The 19,370-nt window shown below is 40.9% G+C and overlaps 1 protein-coding gene across 1 annotated transcript; it reads left to right on the top strand.

The window, feature by feature from the left end:
* Nucleotides 1–348: 348 nt before the first annotated feature.
* On the top strand, nucleotides 349–17,839 carry lrrc8c (leucine rich repeat containing 8 VRAC subunit C). Its single transcript, XM_033621009.2, has 3 exons — nucleotides 349–499; nucleotides 9,773–9,915; nucleotides 12,272–17,839. Exons 2-3 carry the CDS (start codon nucleotides 9,778–9,780, stop codon nucleotides 14,519–14,521), a joined length of 2,388 nt encoding a protein of 795 aa, XP_033476900.2. The 5' UTR covers nucleotides 349–499; nucleotides 9,773–9,777; the 3' UTR covers nucleotides 14,522–17,839.
* Nucleotides 17,840–19,370: the final 1,531 nt, after the last annotated feature.

The raw sequence follows: 19,370 nt of genomic DNA, 5'->3' as shown, positions 1-19,370 counted from the left end.
GCGATTATGTGCATTTAACATATAAACTTACTGAGCACATTTTGCTGATGATACCTGTGAATTTAAACACAAGTAGGATTTTTAGGACTTTTACTGCTTTGTAGGTTACATTGTTTTAAGAGCCCAGAATGTGAGTACTTCCTCCAGCACTGAATGGCCTAAATAAAACTGAGATAACTTTTATTCAAAGACAAGTGAGAACACATATCTAATAAGCATGCAGGCGGATGGTGGTGTTATTGTGAGTGTTATTAGCAGAGGAGTGCTGCAGCTTTGGCCCCTGTCCCCTCTCAGCTGTCTCATAAACAACATCGATCACAAACCCTAAAGTCTCAGCTCGGTCTCCTCTCCAGTCCACGCCCCTCCGCCTGACACTACATGCCTGCATGGTCCGACCGGCCGAGGATCCAGGAAGGTTTGCGGACCGCGCACATCATGATCCGGGACCTGATCGCATGAAAGCCGAACATCCTCATCTCCAGCTCTCACCTAAAGGAAGGTAAACCACCACCACAGCCACCAACACTGTGATAATGTAGGTTTGATACACAGCATACTGGTGCGACGTCTACATCGCGTCATCTGCGGTCGGCGGCGCGTCTCACCAACTAGTTTCCACTGAGATCACCGTTACTTTACCTGCTGTAGACAAACAGTCACTGTGACCAGGCGCTAGTTTGTGTACACGAGCCTCAAAGCCGCGTTCAAGCCTTAAATCTATTCTAACGGGAAGCTCCTAACCGGATGACTTAATGATGCTTTGTGCTGATCTCAGGTTGAACCACAGCTCCTCTCTCTGTATTCGCACTTTTCCACAAGCTTCCGTTTCAACATAAAGTCTATAAAAGTGTGTCTCATTAATATCACACAAGATATGCTTTCTGCAATGCGGGTAGTTTTTTTTCTTCCTCATGTCCTTAACGAGACAGGAGTTTTTGTGTGCCTGGGGCTGGGTGTGTTCCAAACATGTCTGTTTTTGGATATCTGGGATTCGGACAAATTTCCTGTCAGGAAGGGACAAGGATATGGCCTGGTCAGCTCAACTCAATGGCTGACTCATCCAGGGGGGTGACAGGATTTTTCCTAATGCAAACTACAGACTTCACACACAGAACCCAGGAGCTATTTTTATTTCATGATTCCACCCTATTATTAAAAATTTTAAAGGGCTGGACACTTCTCACTTACCACTGTTGGCATCTTGCCATGTGAGTATATTTGATTTTATAAGCATAACTTTTATTCATACTTAAACCTTAAAGGGACACTCCTTGGATTTTCCACATGATTCACTTTACGCAAGAACACTACTGATGATGTCATCCTGCGTCATACACTCTGGGTTTTTTTCAACAGAAAGCCTGCATCATACACTGGAAGTGAAAGGTCTGAACGTGGGACTGAAGACAGAACTGCATACAGTGTGTTGGTGAAGATTCTCAGTCATCCAGGTCATGGTAATCTTAAACCCCATTTCCACCGAGCAGTACGGTTCAGTTCTGTACACTTTTTTCAGTTTCCACTGTGAAAAGTTATGGATGGTACCAATGGAACCGTTCCGTACTGTCCCCATTTTTGGTCCCCCCTCTGTTGGGGTACCTAGCACACAGATCTGGTACTAAAAGGTGGAGATGCTCATGTAACCATTGTTCATACCGTGCAGAGTTTTATTAGACTGTTATTATAAAAATAAAGGATGTTTTGCTGCCTCTCAGCAGCTGGAGTCAGAGAAAATAATAATTTAATTCACTGGGCCGACTGCCGGGGACTTTTAAGGTGGAACATTTACTTGTAATGTTACTCAATGCATGAACTGATGACATGAATCAATCAACACACCTTAAATTTCCATATGACAACTCTGACCATCACTTTAGTTTTAATATGACATACACTTTTAGTAATGAGTGGATCTTCAAGTGTTCATATATATTTTAATTTCAACCAGGACGGCACATATTCTTATCCTCACTCTTAGAAAAAAAAGTGTAGCAGAACGTCGTTCCTGTGACACTAAACACTAAACCCCTGAGCTTGCCTGAGAAGGACTAAATGCTCAAAGCTGCTATTTTTAAATATCCCATGGAGAGAGACTCTAACTGCAGCCTGTTCTATTTTGTCCTGAAAATGTCACCGTGCAGCCTCGTTCTGTGGACGATAAACGAGGTGCAGACTTCCATCTGTGTCACCGCTGACGGGGAAATACAGCGAGTGCTGGACGGCACCATGTCTGAAGGGTTATTTTTGGTTCCAAAGGTACCATACCGAAAGTGGTTGGTGGAAACCGGACTTAAGTGCTATATCGTAGGCAATTGGGGTCTCATTCATAAACCTCGAGCACGTACAAAATGTGGCCTGAAAGAGGCGTACGCCACTTCCCCCAGTTGTGATCTATAAAAACAGACTTGATGGGAGAAACTTTGACCCATGCTTACGAACATTTTGGAGACTGTATACTGGCGACGCAGATGGTGAAGTGGAAGTCTGATTGAATACATTTTTCCTTACGTTCATTTTTGTTATGGATCCTATGCACTGTTTTATAAATGAGACCCCACTGAAGAAGCCTCTTGGATGAGAAGTGAAAGGTCTTCAAGAAACTCAAGTAAGTCCAGTTGCCTACGATATAGCACTAAAGATTGCATTCAGTGTTGGAGGCGGGGCTTCAAAGCCAAGCGCTCCTCATGGGGCCGGGGTTTGAAAGACTTGGGCATGTAGGAGGGAAAGAGGGTCTAACAAAAGATGCTATAGAACTACATTATGGGAAACGTAGGATCCAGTGTTTTTTGGGACTTTAGAAGTCAGAATTTCTCTGCCTTCGCTGCTTAATTTTTGACCATTCTTTTGATTATGTGAGTCTTGTGAGCTCACCATCTTTAGGAAGGTGCAATGTTTAATTGCCAGAGTATGTCTTTAATACAGTAAATTAGTTTGTGGTGCGCCCATTATTGAAAAATGACATCTAAAAAAAAGCAATAACCATGATCAGTATCAACTGCCCTGCAGCTGGATAACCCGACAGAACACCAGTAGTGGAAGGAGTAATCAGATCTTTTATCAAAGTGAAAAGCTGTAATACCATGTACCATGTAATGTCCTACTCTTAACAGTCCTTTAAGTCCAATCAAAATATACTCTGAGTATCAACAGTAAAACTGTGCATATATATATAAATTTGTAGGCTGGGTTTATCGCCATTGTTAGGTTGCAGTTTGTGCTGCTCTCATCCCTTCCTGTCACTCCCTGAACAAAAATATACACGTTTTTAACTAAAGTAGGTCATCAGTATGCAAGATAAGCAGTCTGTCATTCAGCAATACAAGAAATCTGTGTGAGGACTCCAGAGCATTGACAGAAAATCAATCCACAGTTCAAAAGCCCCCAATAAAAGTTTATCTTTTGTTTTGTGTGTAAAATCGTAATCTTCAAAGTAACTACAAATAATTTTTATGGACTGAGAAGCCCAATTTTACAATGTTGTGGAGTAGAAGTATAAAATAGTGAGCATAAAGCTCTCACAAAATTAATAAATAAAACATACATTATTATGTAGCAGATACCTAAAAACTTCAACAACTAGAAGGGGCGTGGACTCAACAACACGAAAGTTAACGTGTGGGAAGGTGTAGGCAAAGAAAAGACTTTGTTATAGTTAAGAAAAGATCATGTTTTAGATAGATAGATAGATAGATAGATAACCCTAACCCTAACATATTTATGGTTTGCATAAATGTACAATGCCAACATTTATTTCTGGCTGAAATACAGAACGCTCAAGTGCAGCAAATTTGTACTTAAGTACAGTACTTTGTAAAAGTATTTCCTTAACGTACAGTTATGTAATTAACGTCAAGTTATGGAGGTTAGGTTTAGGAAAAGAAACATGGTGAGGACGTTGCTTAAAATGACTCAAAGTTTACATGCTACCTAACACACAATTCCAGTGCAAAGTCCCAGGCGAAAGTTTGTTTTTTGATGTTTCGTTCTGAACGTACCATTACGTAATTTAAGCTAAGTTAAGGAGGTTAGGTTTATGGAAAGAAATCTGGTGGGAATGTACCTTAAAATGACTCAATGTTCACAAGCATCCGAACATGCAACTCCAGGGGAAAGTCCCTGGCACAATTTCGTTTTTTGACATTTCGTCCTTAACGTACCATTACGTAATTAACGTTAAGTTATGGAGGTTAGATTTAGGAAAAGAAATATGGTTGGGACCTACCTCTCAGGACTGCTGCCTTGTTTACTGCCATCAACGTGTTGGTCAAGTGAGGGCAGCCTTTCAAAACACGTGGGATATGTACGAATTTTGGTGCATTGTTTTTCGTAGGAAAACACCCGAAAAATTAACACTTTTCACAGGGATTATTTATTTCTTTAAAAAGTTGCTTCAGTAAAAACTGTTCACAGTGATGTCTGAGGGCGCATTTGCACCAGGATAGTCCGGGGGAATCGGTTCAACTGGGTGGAGAATGCCGAAAAATTTCACACCTTCATTTGGTTCGGTTCACTTTCACACTACACAGCGGACCAAACCGCCTGAACAACGTCACACAGTTACAACTGCTGCTCATTTGGGGGCGGTATTGCCCGAAACGACCACTGAGCAGGAAGAAAATAAGCATGAGGAAGAAGAAAACCTGGCTCATTGATTGGCCAGGACCGAAAACGGAAATCCATTGTGGGTAGCCGCAAGCAACTGCGATATATAGTCCTCTGACCATATATCAATAAGTGCCTGCTACCCAAAATGCACTGCGCTCTACGTCCTTTCTTTGGTTTACTTCCTTTCTTTGGTTCCCTGGATAGTCCAGTTGCATTTCCCACTGTAAGCGAACCACACCAGGGTTCATTTGCAAGTGAACCGAGACCCCCAGCTTTCAAGCAGACCAGGGTTTGCTCATTTGGTCCGCACCAGAGTTTGAATGAGCGTTCACACCACTCCAAACGAACCGAACTATCTGTGGAAGCGGACCAGGGATCGTTTAAAGCGGACCAAACAGTGCCAGTGTGAACGCGTCCTGAGTTTCATTGTTCCAGGATACAGATGTTTCTGCTTTTTCAAAATTAAACAAACATGTACCAGTGTTAGCAACAAAATTCCAGCGAGATGGATTTCTCAAACCTTGGCATGGATAGATACAACTGGAGCTAAGTGAGAAAAATGTGTCTTGTAATTTGGCTGAACTGACCCTTTAAAGTCAACCATCCGTAGACAGTCTGGTGTAAACACCCCTGAGTGGCTCCTACCCATCCTGCCTGCTGTGAGATGGAAGACTGAGATGGAAGAATCAGTAAAGACATTTTGTGTGGAAAACTTAATTGAACTATCAAAAATATGATCTCTCTAAAAGCCCCCAGGCTTTTAGCAACCTATTCAATGATTCCTTACCGCTAAACTCATTAATAATGAACTTAAGTGTGAGTGTGGATGTATTCAGCTATTGACAGCATCTGTCTCTTTGGCACTGTGGAGTTGCAGATAATAAAACACTGTACATTATGGTCTGGCACCTTGTAGGTTATTCATTATACCTGCTCAAAATTCTATACACACACAATACATGTTTGTATTTGGATGGTGTTTTAAATTCTTAGCATTTTTATTGCTGTTCCAGCCGATCCAATGGCTGTGATAGACTCATGCTAAATGTTTTCCACACTAAGATGTTTTACTACAAAAATCATTGGTGCTCCTGCAGAATTTTCATCGACGAGGCCTTTTAAGTTTGAATGACACTGCAGCCAACTCGCTGCCAGACTGATATTGGAAATAGGACACTTGCAGCTGGAGTAAGCTCTTTACAGAAGGTGACCACGGAGAGTGTGAGCAGAAAGCTGCATCAGGGATACACCACTCGTCTGCATGCTACAGCTCTTACCAAAGACAGGTTTTAAAGTCTCTGAAGAGATTAATAGTTTGAAGACCGTGCTGTGTGTAAACAACGGAAGGGATGAGATCTGGTTTAATTCAGTTTTGTCAGTCGTCGTGTGGGAAGCCACTTCACAAACAAGCTGGCCTCTGAGACTGTGAAGTCAATGTCCAAACACAAGCTCTACAAAATGAGTCATAAGTTATTCTTATGGGGGCACTGACTTTTAAATAATTACATTTGTAATGTGCATTTGTGTAATGTTGGAGCTCCGCTTCAGAGGGACTCAACAGTTTGAGGAAACATTTGTATTTGCTGGTCTCTGTTTTCTACTGAGCTAATGCCAAAGAGGACAAGGTGGGAAAATTGAAGGTTCATAGCCGCTCTGGAGACTGGCAAAGGAGGACTCGTTGGGTTTAGAGGTCCAGGATTAACGAGATTTAAGGCGAGGACATACTGTCTGCAGCGGATGTCTGTGAACAGATGCATAGACATGCACGCAGTTCCATCAATACTATAATTACAGTTTGGCGTCAGCCCCTACAAACAGGAAGGCTGGGAGGTGAGCTAACCATCCTGCTGCTGCCAACATTGGATGAAATTTTGGTAAGCGATGCCGCTGGTACTGGAGTGAATATCCAACTAAACACTGTCTTTACCACTGTAAATGGAGTATGCACAGGCGGCTCGCTTGCTAGGCGTACAAAAAATGGGCTGTGCATGGACATCCACATATGGGTCTACACGGACCGTGGAGGACAAATCTGTAGCTTCACGAGTGTTCGTATGGCCAAAGTGATGTCACATCATCAGACACGCCCCTTCCCATGCAGCTGGCTTTCACCGTCCGAGTACTGGACACAGCATTGGAGGTGACGCCCTGTTCATTGCGATCAAAGTTGCTCAGTGGTACATGAAACCAAAACCATTCACTTGCAGCATATGAAATTACCCAGATGATCAGCACAGCTTTTCCGACATGTGGCACAAAGAGCAGGCACCTTAGAGACTTGAGACAGCTACTTCTGGTTTAGCACTTTGCTAACTAGAAGGGTGATAATGATTTAATTTTGAGACTCATCTAGACTCTCCAAATGTTACTGGATCAAATAGATAAAATTCAAATAGTGAAAGGAGTCATTTTGCCGGGGTTGTGATGCTCACAAAAATGTATCCTTTGATTTACAGACATCTCTTTCCCAGTGTAAGTCTACTGGAAAAAGTCTGTCTGGGCCTTATGGCATCACGTGACGTGTCTGTGTAAATGCACTATTTGGCCACTTTGAAAATTGTCTTCAAAGCCTGACACACTTCCTGGTCCTGGTTTGTGCACAGCCAACATTTTCTAACTATGTGGAAATGGCTGAGAGGAGAAAATAACAACCAGTATAAAAATGCCATTTTTTGATACAGTTACACCTCCAAAACACTGGACGGCGGTAGGGTTTCTGTGAAGTGCTGAAAAGTTTATCAAACACACATTAAACATGGCTTAATAGAGACAGTTTCACACTACACACCTACATGGCTATTACCCATCTTAGTAATGAATTACACAGAGCCAATGATAACAAAGAATACACCATTGGAATTTTCTTAGATTTGTCAAAAGCATTTGACACCATAGATCATCTTATTTTGTTACAAAAATTGAAATATTTGGGACTGGATGAGCAGGCATTGTTGTGGTTTACCAGTTACTTAGAGCACCGAAAACAATTTGTTGCTTTTAAAGGAGTGAACTCTCCCCCTCTTACTATAAAATGTGGTGTTCCCCAGGGATCAATCCTCGGGCCATTGTTATTTCTTATTTATATCAATGATTTGTCCAATGTATCAGATCAGCTATCCAAAATTTTATTTGCTAATGATACTAGTTTGTTTTATTCCCATAGAAATCCTAATGTAATTATGAAAGTTGTCAATGAAGAGTTAGACAAAATCTCCAAATGGTTCAAAATCAATAAATTGTCACTAAACATTAAGAAAACAAATTTTATTCTGTTTAGTTACAATCACAAGAAGCTCACCGAGAATATAACAGTGTTGATTGATAATGTTTCAATAGCTAATGTTGAATCAACTAATTTTCTTGGTGTACTAATTGATAGAAACCTATCCTGGAAGCCTCACTTTTCATTTATTTAATCTAAAATTGCAAAAAATATTGGAATAATTGGAAAAATTCGTTATCTTTTAGACACAAAAGTTTCCCTCAACCTTTATTATTCTATGATTGATCCCTTTATCAGTTATTGCAACATTGCCTGGGCCAGTACTCACCGGACAAAACTGCAACCAATTTGTAGGTTACAAAAACAAGCTATGAGAATTATTGCCTTTTCAGCTCCAAGAAGTCATTCATTAGCATTGGCATTCTCAATATTTATCAGATTAATAAGCTCCAAATTACTCAATTTGTATATGGTTCTTTAAATAAAACACTTCCTACTTTCTTTCACAATTTCTTTTCCCCAAACAATCAATTTCACAATTTTTTAACCTGAAAAGCATCCCAGCTCCGACCTCCTCAATCGCGAACTATTTCATCCCAATTTAAGATCTCTCACAGAGGTTCCATGTTAGGGAATTCTCTTCCTCCCCACTTTGTTAAACTTTCTTATGAATCATTTAAGAAATCAGTGAAACATTTCTTGCTATATCAATAACAACGACCTGATCTCTGTATCTGTGTGTGTGTGTGTGTGTGAGGGTGTGGGTGTGAGTGTGATATCATGCCTTTATGCACATGACAATGTTTAATTTAATGTTTATCTAGTGAAGTCCTCTTGTCAAGCCCCTTGAGGGTTTTTTGGACCTCCTTGCATGTTCTCATTGTTCTTTTATTTATTTATTTTTTTCCTAAAAAGATGTTCTTAAATCACCGACTGTAAATTGTTTTAATGGTAATTGTATTACTGATTGTCAATTTTTTTATGGTAATTGTAATGTTAACTTATTTTTAAATACGTGCTAAATAAACAAATAAACACAGTACACAAATCAGCTTCACTATAACTCGCAGCATTCACAGACAAAGCACTTGTCTTTATCTGGACACATTTTCCCCACAAATATAACATGCTAATGTTTCTAGCACAAGCCTATGGCATTTTACATTGTATAAATTAGCCTAGTGGCTAGCAGACTTTTCCCCTACTCATATGAAGCCAGGGACAACAGCAACATTTCATAAAGGTAATGTTAAAAAATTCAGCTCTGTTACAACTCACAAGGTTCACCAATAAAACAACTGTCTTATACTAAACACGTTTTCCAAACAAATATAACATGCGAACGTTATTAGCACAAAGCTATTTTACATTGTATAAATTCGCCTAGCGGCTAGCAGAGATTTCCTCTGCTCATATGAAGCCAGGATAAATCATAGAGAAGAGTTAAAATGCTATTTTGTGGAAGCTTTATTGTCTTCACAATTTATTGTTTCTTATCTGTGAAATTAAAGTAAATAAAAGCTTTGTTTCCACTGAGGGAAATGGTTTCAGCTTACAGAAATAGACAGGAGGTCTGTGTTGCCGTGACGTGTAGTTACATTTCTGGGAAGGTGCACATGCTGTAGCGTAAGGTATGTTGATGCAGAGACTACACCGTAGGTACAGCACCGATTTGACGCAGAAATATAAATCCCGCTTTAGGAGTGAGAGTGTGTTGGGTTGTTTCACATCACCCTGCCCTGCACAAGATAAAAACTTGTTATTACAGTTAATCGTGAGGGGGTCATTAATAAAGGCTGAACTCTGCTGTGAGCCGTTATAAACCGGAATATCCTTTATACTGTGAATTAAATGATGTCATTGTTTTGCCCCTCTGTTGCCAAACCATTTGTCCCATTGTACTGACTAAAAGCTATGTGGATATTTTCTTCTCTTTTGTTAAAGGTATCATGATTCCTGTGATGGAATTCCGGCAGTTCTCTGAACAGCAGCCAGCGTTCAGAGTCCTGAAGCCGTGGTGGGATGTGTTCACCGACTACTTGTCTGTAATCATGCTCATGATCGGCGTCTTTGGATGCACTCTTCAGGTCAGTGACGTACGGGCTCCACCTTCATGTGTTGCATAAGGTTATGTAATGGCTTGTGCTGCCTGTGCTTCCACTTTTCAAATGACAGTGAGGGAGAGTTGTGGCTAATGCACGCTAATGTAACATGAGTTTGAACTGCAGCATGTTTATGAGATAAAAGGAGTTGTCCTACTGTTTCTTTTATTAAATCTAGAGTAATTTAATTTACTAGCACAAGCACAGGCTCTCTGATAGAACATTACTGCTCTGTCTCCTGCACTGGCACCAGCTCAAAAGCACTATTTCCCTGCTTTTACAACCTGGACTGAGCAGCAAAGGAAGCATTCAGCCCGACAGGAGTTTACCAGTGGAAACATTTACCCACCCAGCCCCCTTTTAGTAAACATAAGATTCCAAACTCTTGTGGCCTGGTGCTTAAAATCTCTCTCTATGTGGAAAAAGGGTCGTTATTTTGGCTCCTGCAGCACTCAGTAGTGTAAATCCCAGAAATTATACCAAAACATTTTCAGAAAAACTGTTAACAGGATATTTGTCAGAGTCGAAGCAGCTATTGTTCCCAGATCTCACTGTAACAGTGTTTGGACATGATCTAACAGTTAGTAAATGAGTGGATAATTGTTTACCTAGTCAAGTTTACTTCATAAGTCAGGATATTATCAACATGCCATTTTGTGTAGTGCCTTCATTGCTTCACACAGTAATATGTGCATTTATATGTAGGGGGAGAAACACACACAGAGGGAGAATGAGACTGTAATGTTCTGCAGAGCAGCTCCTCAGAGACCCGAGCAGACCTGACTTTGCACTTCAGTCTGATGTGCTGCATCACAGCTGCATTGCCCTTACTACAGTAATAATGTCCTGTTTTATTCACTCCTCACAAATGTAGCTAGTGAGCATTGACATACTGTAATAGTCTCAGATTATCTGACTCCAAACAAGGAGTGTTTCCCCTTCAGCCCGGCCACCATTGAATTTAAGTGCCCATTTCCTGTTATTAGCATTGCAGAGTGAAGCACCAGTTTAACGTCATTCACCAAAGGCAGGCAGTTTACGGATGTTCACTGACACCAGCTTTTGTCCAGTGTTTTGTCCAGTTTGTTTACATGCACTCAGTAACCCAGGTTACTGAAAGACATCAGGTCACACAGGTCATCATAAAATGCACCGTATTAACCTGGTCACTGTAAATCTTTGTAAACGTGCAGCAAGTTCACTTTATACACCATGAGTACTTCTATAAAGCTCTTTGTTGGCAGTGTGTCAACACATTACTGCAGATGGGAAAGAGCCTCTGCCAAACCACATCCCCAGGAATACAGCCAAGTCTTGCTTTCCCAGTGGCCACTTGCGGTATTGCAGCATTTGTCCACCACTGAAAAAGAGGGGTCTGTAAAATTGTTGACCGGACACCTAGAACTGCAAGTAAGTTTTTATCAGGCTGCTGTATGAACAAGTGTTTGTTTTTCTGACAGGTTTGGCTTCAATTAGTTACTTAATGCTATAAAATGGGGATTTTATAACATGATTGACAACTGTGTGAGCCAGTTGGGTTCACATTCTGTGGCACTGCAAATGATTGGTTGGACGGGTGTATGGGCGGGAAACTTGATACCACGGATATCGATATATATGATGTCACCAGAACCGAACAAGATGGCAGTAGCAGTAAGCAAGATATTTTAGCCTCACTCTTCTACAGTGGGGATAAGTGGAGACGTGTTGTCCATCTTCATATACAGTCTATGCTTGAACCAGACTCTAATTCTGCCATTTTTTGACGCTCCTGGGTCTCATGCACAATAGATTCAGCAGCACAGTTTGTGCCCCTCAGTGTGTCTCCATACTTGAGCGCATATGGCGGTTGATGGTGATGTAGCGTGCAGATGATGATCACTGATAATTTTGCATTCAGATGCCCAATAAATTGGCTTTCTCCAGGTAATATTCATCTGGGTAATTCAGGTCTCTTCACAGCCCCTTTCCCACTGGACAAAAAACCCAATAACTCCTACTAACATCTGGTTTTTAGTGTAAAAGGTTACAATTGGCATTCCCAGCTGTTACACATATTAATCGGCTTTGGCTCCAATCTGCATGTTTTCTGGCACATTCATGACACACCAGGAAAAAAACAAAATGGAGGCATACTTGTCTACTTGCAATGGGAGGGATTTACGTTTAAAGAAACTCTCATATGTGCACTAATGTTGGTGGTGAAGGGGAATAAGTGGGCCTTCAGACTAAAAGCAGTCCTGCCTTAAAGTAATGCATGAGGCTGCGTTGGTGAGGACAATTACGAAATAATGTTTTTTAGTTTCTCTAATCTTTGTTTTTTTTCTACATTTCGTTTCAGGTAATGCAAGATAAAATCATATGCCTTCCTCAGAGAGTGCCGGTGCCTTCGGAGAACACAAGTGAAGTGGAAGTGAAATCACTGTTACATCTGCAGCCCAACATATCAGCCATACCAAAAGAAATGACAGGCCTGAAAACAGATCTGGATCTTCAACAGTACAGTTTCATCAATCAGATGTGTTATGAGAAGGCTCTGCACTGGTATGCCAAGTACTTTCCTTATTTGGTTCTTATACACACTCTTGTTTTCATGGTGTGCAGCAACTTCTGGTTCAAATTCCCCGGCTCGAGCTCTAAAATAGAGCATTTTATCTCCATGCTTGGCAAGTGCTTCGACTCTCCGTGGACCACACGAGCTTTGTCGGAGGTGTCCGGAGAAAATCCCGAGGAAAAGGACCATAAAAAGAGCGCCACCTCAAGGTCCAACATCATTGTGTCTCCTGGAGAAGGAAGCCTGGAGAAGACACAGTCCCTCCGGTCGATCCCGGAAAAGATTGTAGTTGAAAAGCCATCAGCAAGTGTTCTTGATAAAAAAGAGGGTGAACAAGCTAAAGCTCTTTTTGAAAAGGTGAAGAAGTTCCGTTTGCACGTTGAGGAAGGAGACATCCTGTATCTTATGTACGTTCGTCAGACAGTGTTCAAGGTGTTTAAATTCCTCCTGATCATTGCCTATAATAGCTCTCTCGTCAATAAAGTGCGGAACAGAGTGCGTTGCGAAGTTGAGATCCAAGACATGACAGGCTACAAAGATTTTGAATGTAATCACACAATGGCTCACCTGTTTTCTAAGCTGTCTTACTGTTACCTGTGTTTAGTAGCTGTCTATGGGTTAACAAGCCTTTACACCTCTTACTGGCTGTTTTACCGCTCACTGAAAGAATACTCCTTTGAGTATGTGCGACAGGAAACAGGCATCAACGACATCCCGGACGTCAAAAATGACTTTGCTTTCATGCTACACATGATCGATCAGTATGACCCGCTGTACTCCAAACGATTTGCAGTTTTTCTCTCTGAGGTCAGTGAGAACAAACTGAAACAGCTGAACCTCAATCATGAGTGGACCCCGGAGAAATTGCGCCAGAGACTGCAGACTAACGGCAACAACAGACTTGAACTTCAGCTGTTCATGCTCCCTGGGTTACCCGACACTGTCTTTGAGTTGACGGAGCTGCAGTCGCTCAAGCTGGAGATCATCAACAATGTCACCATCCCTGCTTCAATCTCTCAGCTGGAAGACCTTCAGGAGCTGTCTCTTTACCAATGCTCTCTAAAGTTGCACACAACAGCTACCTCCTTCCTCAAAGAGAACCTGAAAGTGCTTCGTGTGAAATTCGATGATAACAGGGAACTTCCAAACTGGATGTATGGCCTGCGCAGCTTAGAGGAGCTCTATCTCACCGGGTCTCTGAGCCCTGATGCCTCCAAAAATATAGTTCTTGAGTCGCTGCGGGAGTTGAAGTGCCTGAAAACTCTCTCCCTTAAGAGTAATTTGACCAAGATACCCCAGTCTATCGTGGATGTTTCCAGCCACCTGCAGCGCCTGTACTTACACAATGATGGCACTAAGCTAGTAATGCTCAACAACCTGAAAAAGATGACCAACCTGGTCGAGTTGGAACTCGTGCGTTGTGATCTGGAACGCATCCCGCATGCAATCTTCAGCCTAACGAATCTGCAAGAGCTTGACCTGAAAGAGAACAACCTTCGCTCAATAGAGGAGATCATCAGCTTCCAGCATCTTCGAAAACTCACTTGCCTCAAACTTTGGTATAATGGCATCATGTACATCCCGGAGCATATCAAGAAGCTCGGCAGCCTAGAGCGCCTCTACTTCAGCCACAACAAGATCGAGATTTTGCCTTCGCACCTGTTCTTGTGTAACAAGCTGCGCTACCTGGACCTGTCCAACAATGACATCCGATTCATCCCTCCAGAAATCGGAGTCCTTCAGAGTCTCCAGTATTTCTCTGTCACCTGCAACAAAATCGAAAATCTACCAGATGAGCTTTTCTTTTGCAAAAAGCTCAAAACACTAAAGCTCGGCAAAAACTCGTTGTCCATACTCTCACCAAAAATTTCCTACCTAGCTCTTCTGACATACTTGGACCTCAAATGCAACCACTTTGAGTTCCTGCCCCAAGAGCTCGGTTGCTGTCGTGCTTTGAAGCGCAGTGGCCTTATGGTGGAAGAGACACTGTTTGAAACCCTGCCTTCTGATGTCAGGGACCAAATGAAGGCTGAGTGAGACGCCTTATTGTAGCCACAGTGCCTGCTGTCTGTTCTGTCTACCACTGCAGAGCATTTTTTTGTATGAACTCATTACCATATTTAAGTATTACACTACTGTTAAGAAAGTTATTCTTCCAATTTCTTTGACGAGGGGAAAAATTACTTATTCATTTATTGTCACATAGAGTGTGGCTGCAACAGGAGTGCTTGTTTTGTTGTTTACTGACATGTTACAACCCTTTCGCCTGAAAAAATGTAGGCATACATTTCGGCAAACTATGGATACGTTACATTTGTATGCAATTATATACGCTAGCAGATAGGTGGAACTTGTGGTTGTGTTTGGCATAAATGGTTAAGAAAAGCTCATGTTTTGGCTTGAACTACCCGCTTTTGATGGCACTATTCCGGCGGGAAACGTAGCAATGTCTCAGTAAAAAACAGCCTCTTTTTGTGGCACTATGTCCGGCGTAAAAACAGTGACAGCTCACTAAAAAATAATCACATTTGGCTGCTCAGAACTTAGCAATGAAGAGCTAAGTGTGCATTTTGGTCTTTATTGGTCTTGAACAGTGGTCTGCAGCCTGGCAGGTGTCTCTCCCAGGTGTCAGGCCATCTACGGTGCCCTTCCCCTCCAGATGACAAAATCAACTCATATACTCCGTCGGTTTAGAAACATTTGTATGGTACGTAGGAAACATACAAATGTTACGTGTTTTTGGTTTGCAGAAATGTGCAGTGCCAACATTTTCCTCTGGCAACTGGGCTGCATATTATCCATTCACAAGACCTACTTAAAGAAATAGTTTAGCATTTTTGGAAATACACCATCTTGCTTTCTTGCTTAGAGTTAGATGTGAATATTGACATCAATCTCATATCTGTAAGTTAAACATGAAACTATAGCCAGCAGGCAGTTAGCTTAGCTTAGCACAAAGACTGGAAGAGGGAAACAGCTGGAAACAGCCATGATCTTTCAGAAGGTGAACCTACCACCAACTGTGAAACTAATTAATTCACACGTTATAGCGTATTTTGTTAAATCTGCACAAAAACTGAAATGTTAAAATGGCAAGTTGTGGGTTAATGGGGAGCTGCATGCTGGACTATTTTTGTCCTGGTTTTGTCCTGGAGTTCCTTTCTTAATTTCTGAATTTTAATGCTGATTAAGGCTGCAAAGTTGGATTTATTAAAAAAACACTTAAAACACATTAAATTTGGCTCAATAGTGACAATATTAAACACAACTACATAATTTGGCTCCATTATAACCTGCAAGGTTTACAGATAAAACACTTGTCTTTTGCTAGACACGTTTTCCCTCCATATACAACATGCTAACAATCTTAGCATAGGCCTATGACATTTTACACTGCATAAATTAACCTAGCTGCTAGTGGAGTTTTCCTCTACTCATATGAAGCCAGTAGGTAACGTTATAAATTTCAGCTGCATTGTAACTCACAAGATTCACCAACAACTGTCTTTTACTCGACACGTTTTCCCTACAAATACAACATGCTAATGTTATTAGCACAAGCCTGAGGCATTTTACATTGCATAAATTAACCTAGCCACTAATGGAGTTTTCCTCCACTCATATGAAGCTAGGAACAACGGAAACATTTAACAAAGGTACATTACAGAAATCAGCTGCAGTGAAACTCACAGCATCCACCAACAAAACAACGGTCTTTTACTTGACATGTTTCCCCTACAAATACAACATGCTAATGATATTAGCACAAGCCTGAGGCATTTTACATTGTATAAGTTAGCCTAGCTGCTAGCAGAGCTTTCCACTAATTCCAATTTATTGTTTTTTTTCATCTGTGAAAAAAAAGGTAAATTTAGGGCCTGTGTCCACATAGCATTTTTCATTAGCACAAAAGAGGTGGCTTCATAAAAAAGTGCTCCAAGGGCTTTTATAAAATGATGCGCTGCACGTGGGTTTTGTTGCTATGACGACAATATCTTGCCATTAATGTTAGCTATAGGTAGCTAATGCAATGCTATGTTAACACAGGGTCAACGACACAGTTAAGGCCAAAACACACCAGCGGCGTCATATGACGGCAGCGTCATTGACGCGAGTCAAGTGCCGCCCCCAACACACACAAAAAGCATCATGCTGCGGGGCGTCAACCGGATTTCTACTGCACACTCCAGTCCGCGAGAGCTGGGAAGTACAAAATAGCGCTTTTTCAAGGGCGGCGACGCTGGAAAAATAGGACAATAGCGTAAAGTGCCACGGCACGTTGACGCGTGTCGAGCCGCCGCCGGTGTGGGTTTGTAAATAGAAAATAATGGGGGCGGCTGTTTTGACGCGCGTCGTACAGCGCCGGTGTGTTTTGGCCTTTAGCTGACAACGTTAAAGTGACAAAAGCACAACAATCCACCAGCAGCATCCAGTGTCCACCGACAGATCTGCTCCCACAAACAGAATTTCTGTCTTCACTGTGACAGTAGCCTTGCGAAAAGAGCAGCAGTGACGTCACCAGCACCTTTCTGAAAAGTTTAGAGATTATAAATAGAAGTGCTCGCAGCGGCTGCAGAAAACGCCAGTGTGCTTTGAAAAATGATGGCTGATATGCTCCCTCCTCATTGGGAACAACTGAAAAAAGTTGAAGAAGAAATATTATGTGGACATAGGCCCTTAAGTTTTAATGGTTTTCAGCCTACTAAAATAAACAGGAGGATGTGTAGTTAAATTTCTGGGGAGGTGCACATTAGGCTATGGTGCAGGGTATGTGTCTACACAGAACCTATGAGTATGAATCCCAATTTAGAGGTGCCGGTAAGCTGATTTATTTAATTTATGGACAGAATCGGAGTAGCTACTTTCCTCTGCTTCCAGTCTGTAGCCGCATATTTAGTGTACAGACTAGAGAGCGATATCCACCTTCTCATCTAACGCTCAACAAGAAAGCAAACAAGCATTGCTAAAATCATAAAATCATTTCATCACTGAATGTAAATCTAAACTGAAGACCTCACTTAAATTTAGGCCAGTAGCCTTACATATGCTGTACTGTATATATGTTATGTTGCCTTTATAAAGTATTTTTATTTTCTTCAGGAGACTGTTAGTTCACATGGAGCGCAGCAGGGGACATGCAAAAAAACAAAGGATGTATCTTACATACGAACATGTAATACCTTGGCTAAATAATTCTGTATTATAGAAATAAGTGCATTAAACTTATGGACTTTGTCATACTGGTGTTTTTCTTTGGCTCTTGAAATGTGCACAAGATGTTTGCAGCCCATAGAAATGTATTTATAAACAGTTTTTTTATGTTGTTGACTAATAAAAATTTATATATGTATGTAATTCTCATTTCTTAGGTTGAAATTTATTGAAGTTCTAAGAGCACAAAATCCACTATTTAAAAATGTATTTGATTCGATCAGTGATGCAGTGTGGTGAAAAAAATAAAATTAAATCTGTTATTGTACTTGATATTTTTAAAAGGGTAACTGCACATTGTATGTTCTCAGTTGTGTTGTGGGATTAGATATTACTTGCTGGCTGGTGAGGATTAATAAGGCAAAGGAGATTAGTCTATTATTACACGCACATGAGGCACCGATGAAAAAATAAAGTTGTCTAGAACAAAAATTTGGAACAAATGTTACTGAAACAAAGGAAGGACATTGTTCAAAAATCACCTAGTTTGTATATAACTTTTGGCTTATCTGATTGTAATAACAAAAATATTTAAAACATAGATGGATGGTCTAAATAATACTTTGGCTCATACCTTTCTCTGGAAGTCAGTAAGCTTACATTGGGACATTCAAACAAAATATGATACTCATCTCCCACACCATTATCACCACAGAGATTAGATACTCTGGTGTCACTCCAACCCTTCAATCTTCCAGTAGCTTTAGGAATTCTGGTGTTGTTTATGTCAGCACTTTTGGTTAAACATTTGTTTTATTTCGCCACATGGTGACATACTTCTGAGTTCATTTTGCCACTTTTGTATAAACTGATCTTTTAGCCTTGATTCAAAAGTGAGTTGATGTTGTTACACTTATGTGTGAGTCAGAAGTGAGACAAGCCACAGTCATCATGACACATACACACTTGTATTATGCAGGCTGAGCAACTGAGTTTAGTTTCTTTACCCTCTATCAGCCTCCCCCAGTAGCCAATAATTCTCTTTTTCACTGCAATACAGAGTAAATATCTTCCTAACTTCTCATAGACAATATTATTGCATGTTGTCATTTAAACTTTTAGGGTATCTTTTAGGAATTTAAGAAGTAGTTGTTGTTTTTTCAATATATCAATTCTTTCAAACCCCCACACTTTACATGTGTACAACATAACTGGTGTAACCAGCTTGTCAAAAAGATAAAGTGTGGGGCGTCGGTGGCTTAGTGGTAGAGCGGCGCCCCATGTACAAGGCTGCTGCCGCAGCGGCCTGGGCTCGACTCCAGCCTGTGGCCCTTTGCTGCATGTCTCTCCCCCCCTTTCACACTTGTCTGTCCTATCAAATAAAGGCTAAAAATGCCCCAAAAATATCTTTAAAAAAAAAAAAAAAAGATAAAGTGTGACATCACCAAGTTAATTAAATTTTCTACATTTACAGAGTATGGAGAACATGCACGAACCGCTTGCTTACGCAGCTCCTCAGTGGTGGTCTTAAATGAACCATTATAATTCATAATGAAAGTTATTTGTGCAGAACAAATAAGAGGAGCTCATTTTTCCTCCAAAATTTAAGTGTGTGGCTACAGTAGGCTCAGTCCAAGATTAACAAAATAGTCTCAATCTTTATTCACCAAAGACATGCATACAAAGAAGGAAATTAAAAAGGAATCTACAAGGGAAGTTGGGCTCTGCTTAATAT

Source organism: Epinephelus lanceolatus, chromosome 6 (assembly GCF_041903045.1).
Source record: "Epinephelus lanceolatus isolate andai-2023 chromosome 6, ASM4190304v1, whole genome shotgun sequence".
Lineage (NCBI taxonomy): Eukaryota > Metazoa > Chordata > Actinopteri > Perciformes > Serranidae > Epinephelus > Epinephelus lanceolatus.
The sequence above is the reverse complement of the archived record's forward strand: the minus strand, read 5'-3'. Positions and strand labels throughout refer to the sequence as shown.

Excerpts from the sequence above, each read along its gene's own strand:
- lrrc8c (XM_033621009.2), top strand. The coding sequence starts at position 9,778 with ATGATTCCTGTGATGGAATTCCGGCAGTTCTCTGAACAGCAGCCAGCG. Across the intron at positions 9,916-12,271 it reads TCTTTGGATGCACTCTTCAG|GTAATGCAAGATAAAATCAT; the intron begins GTCAGTGACGTA and ends ATTTCGTTTCAG.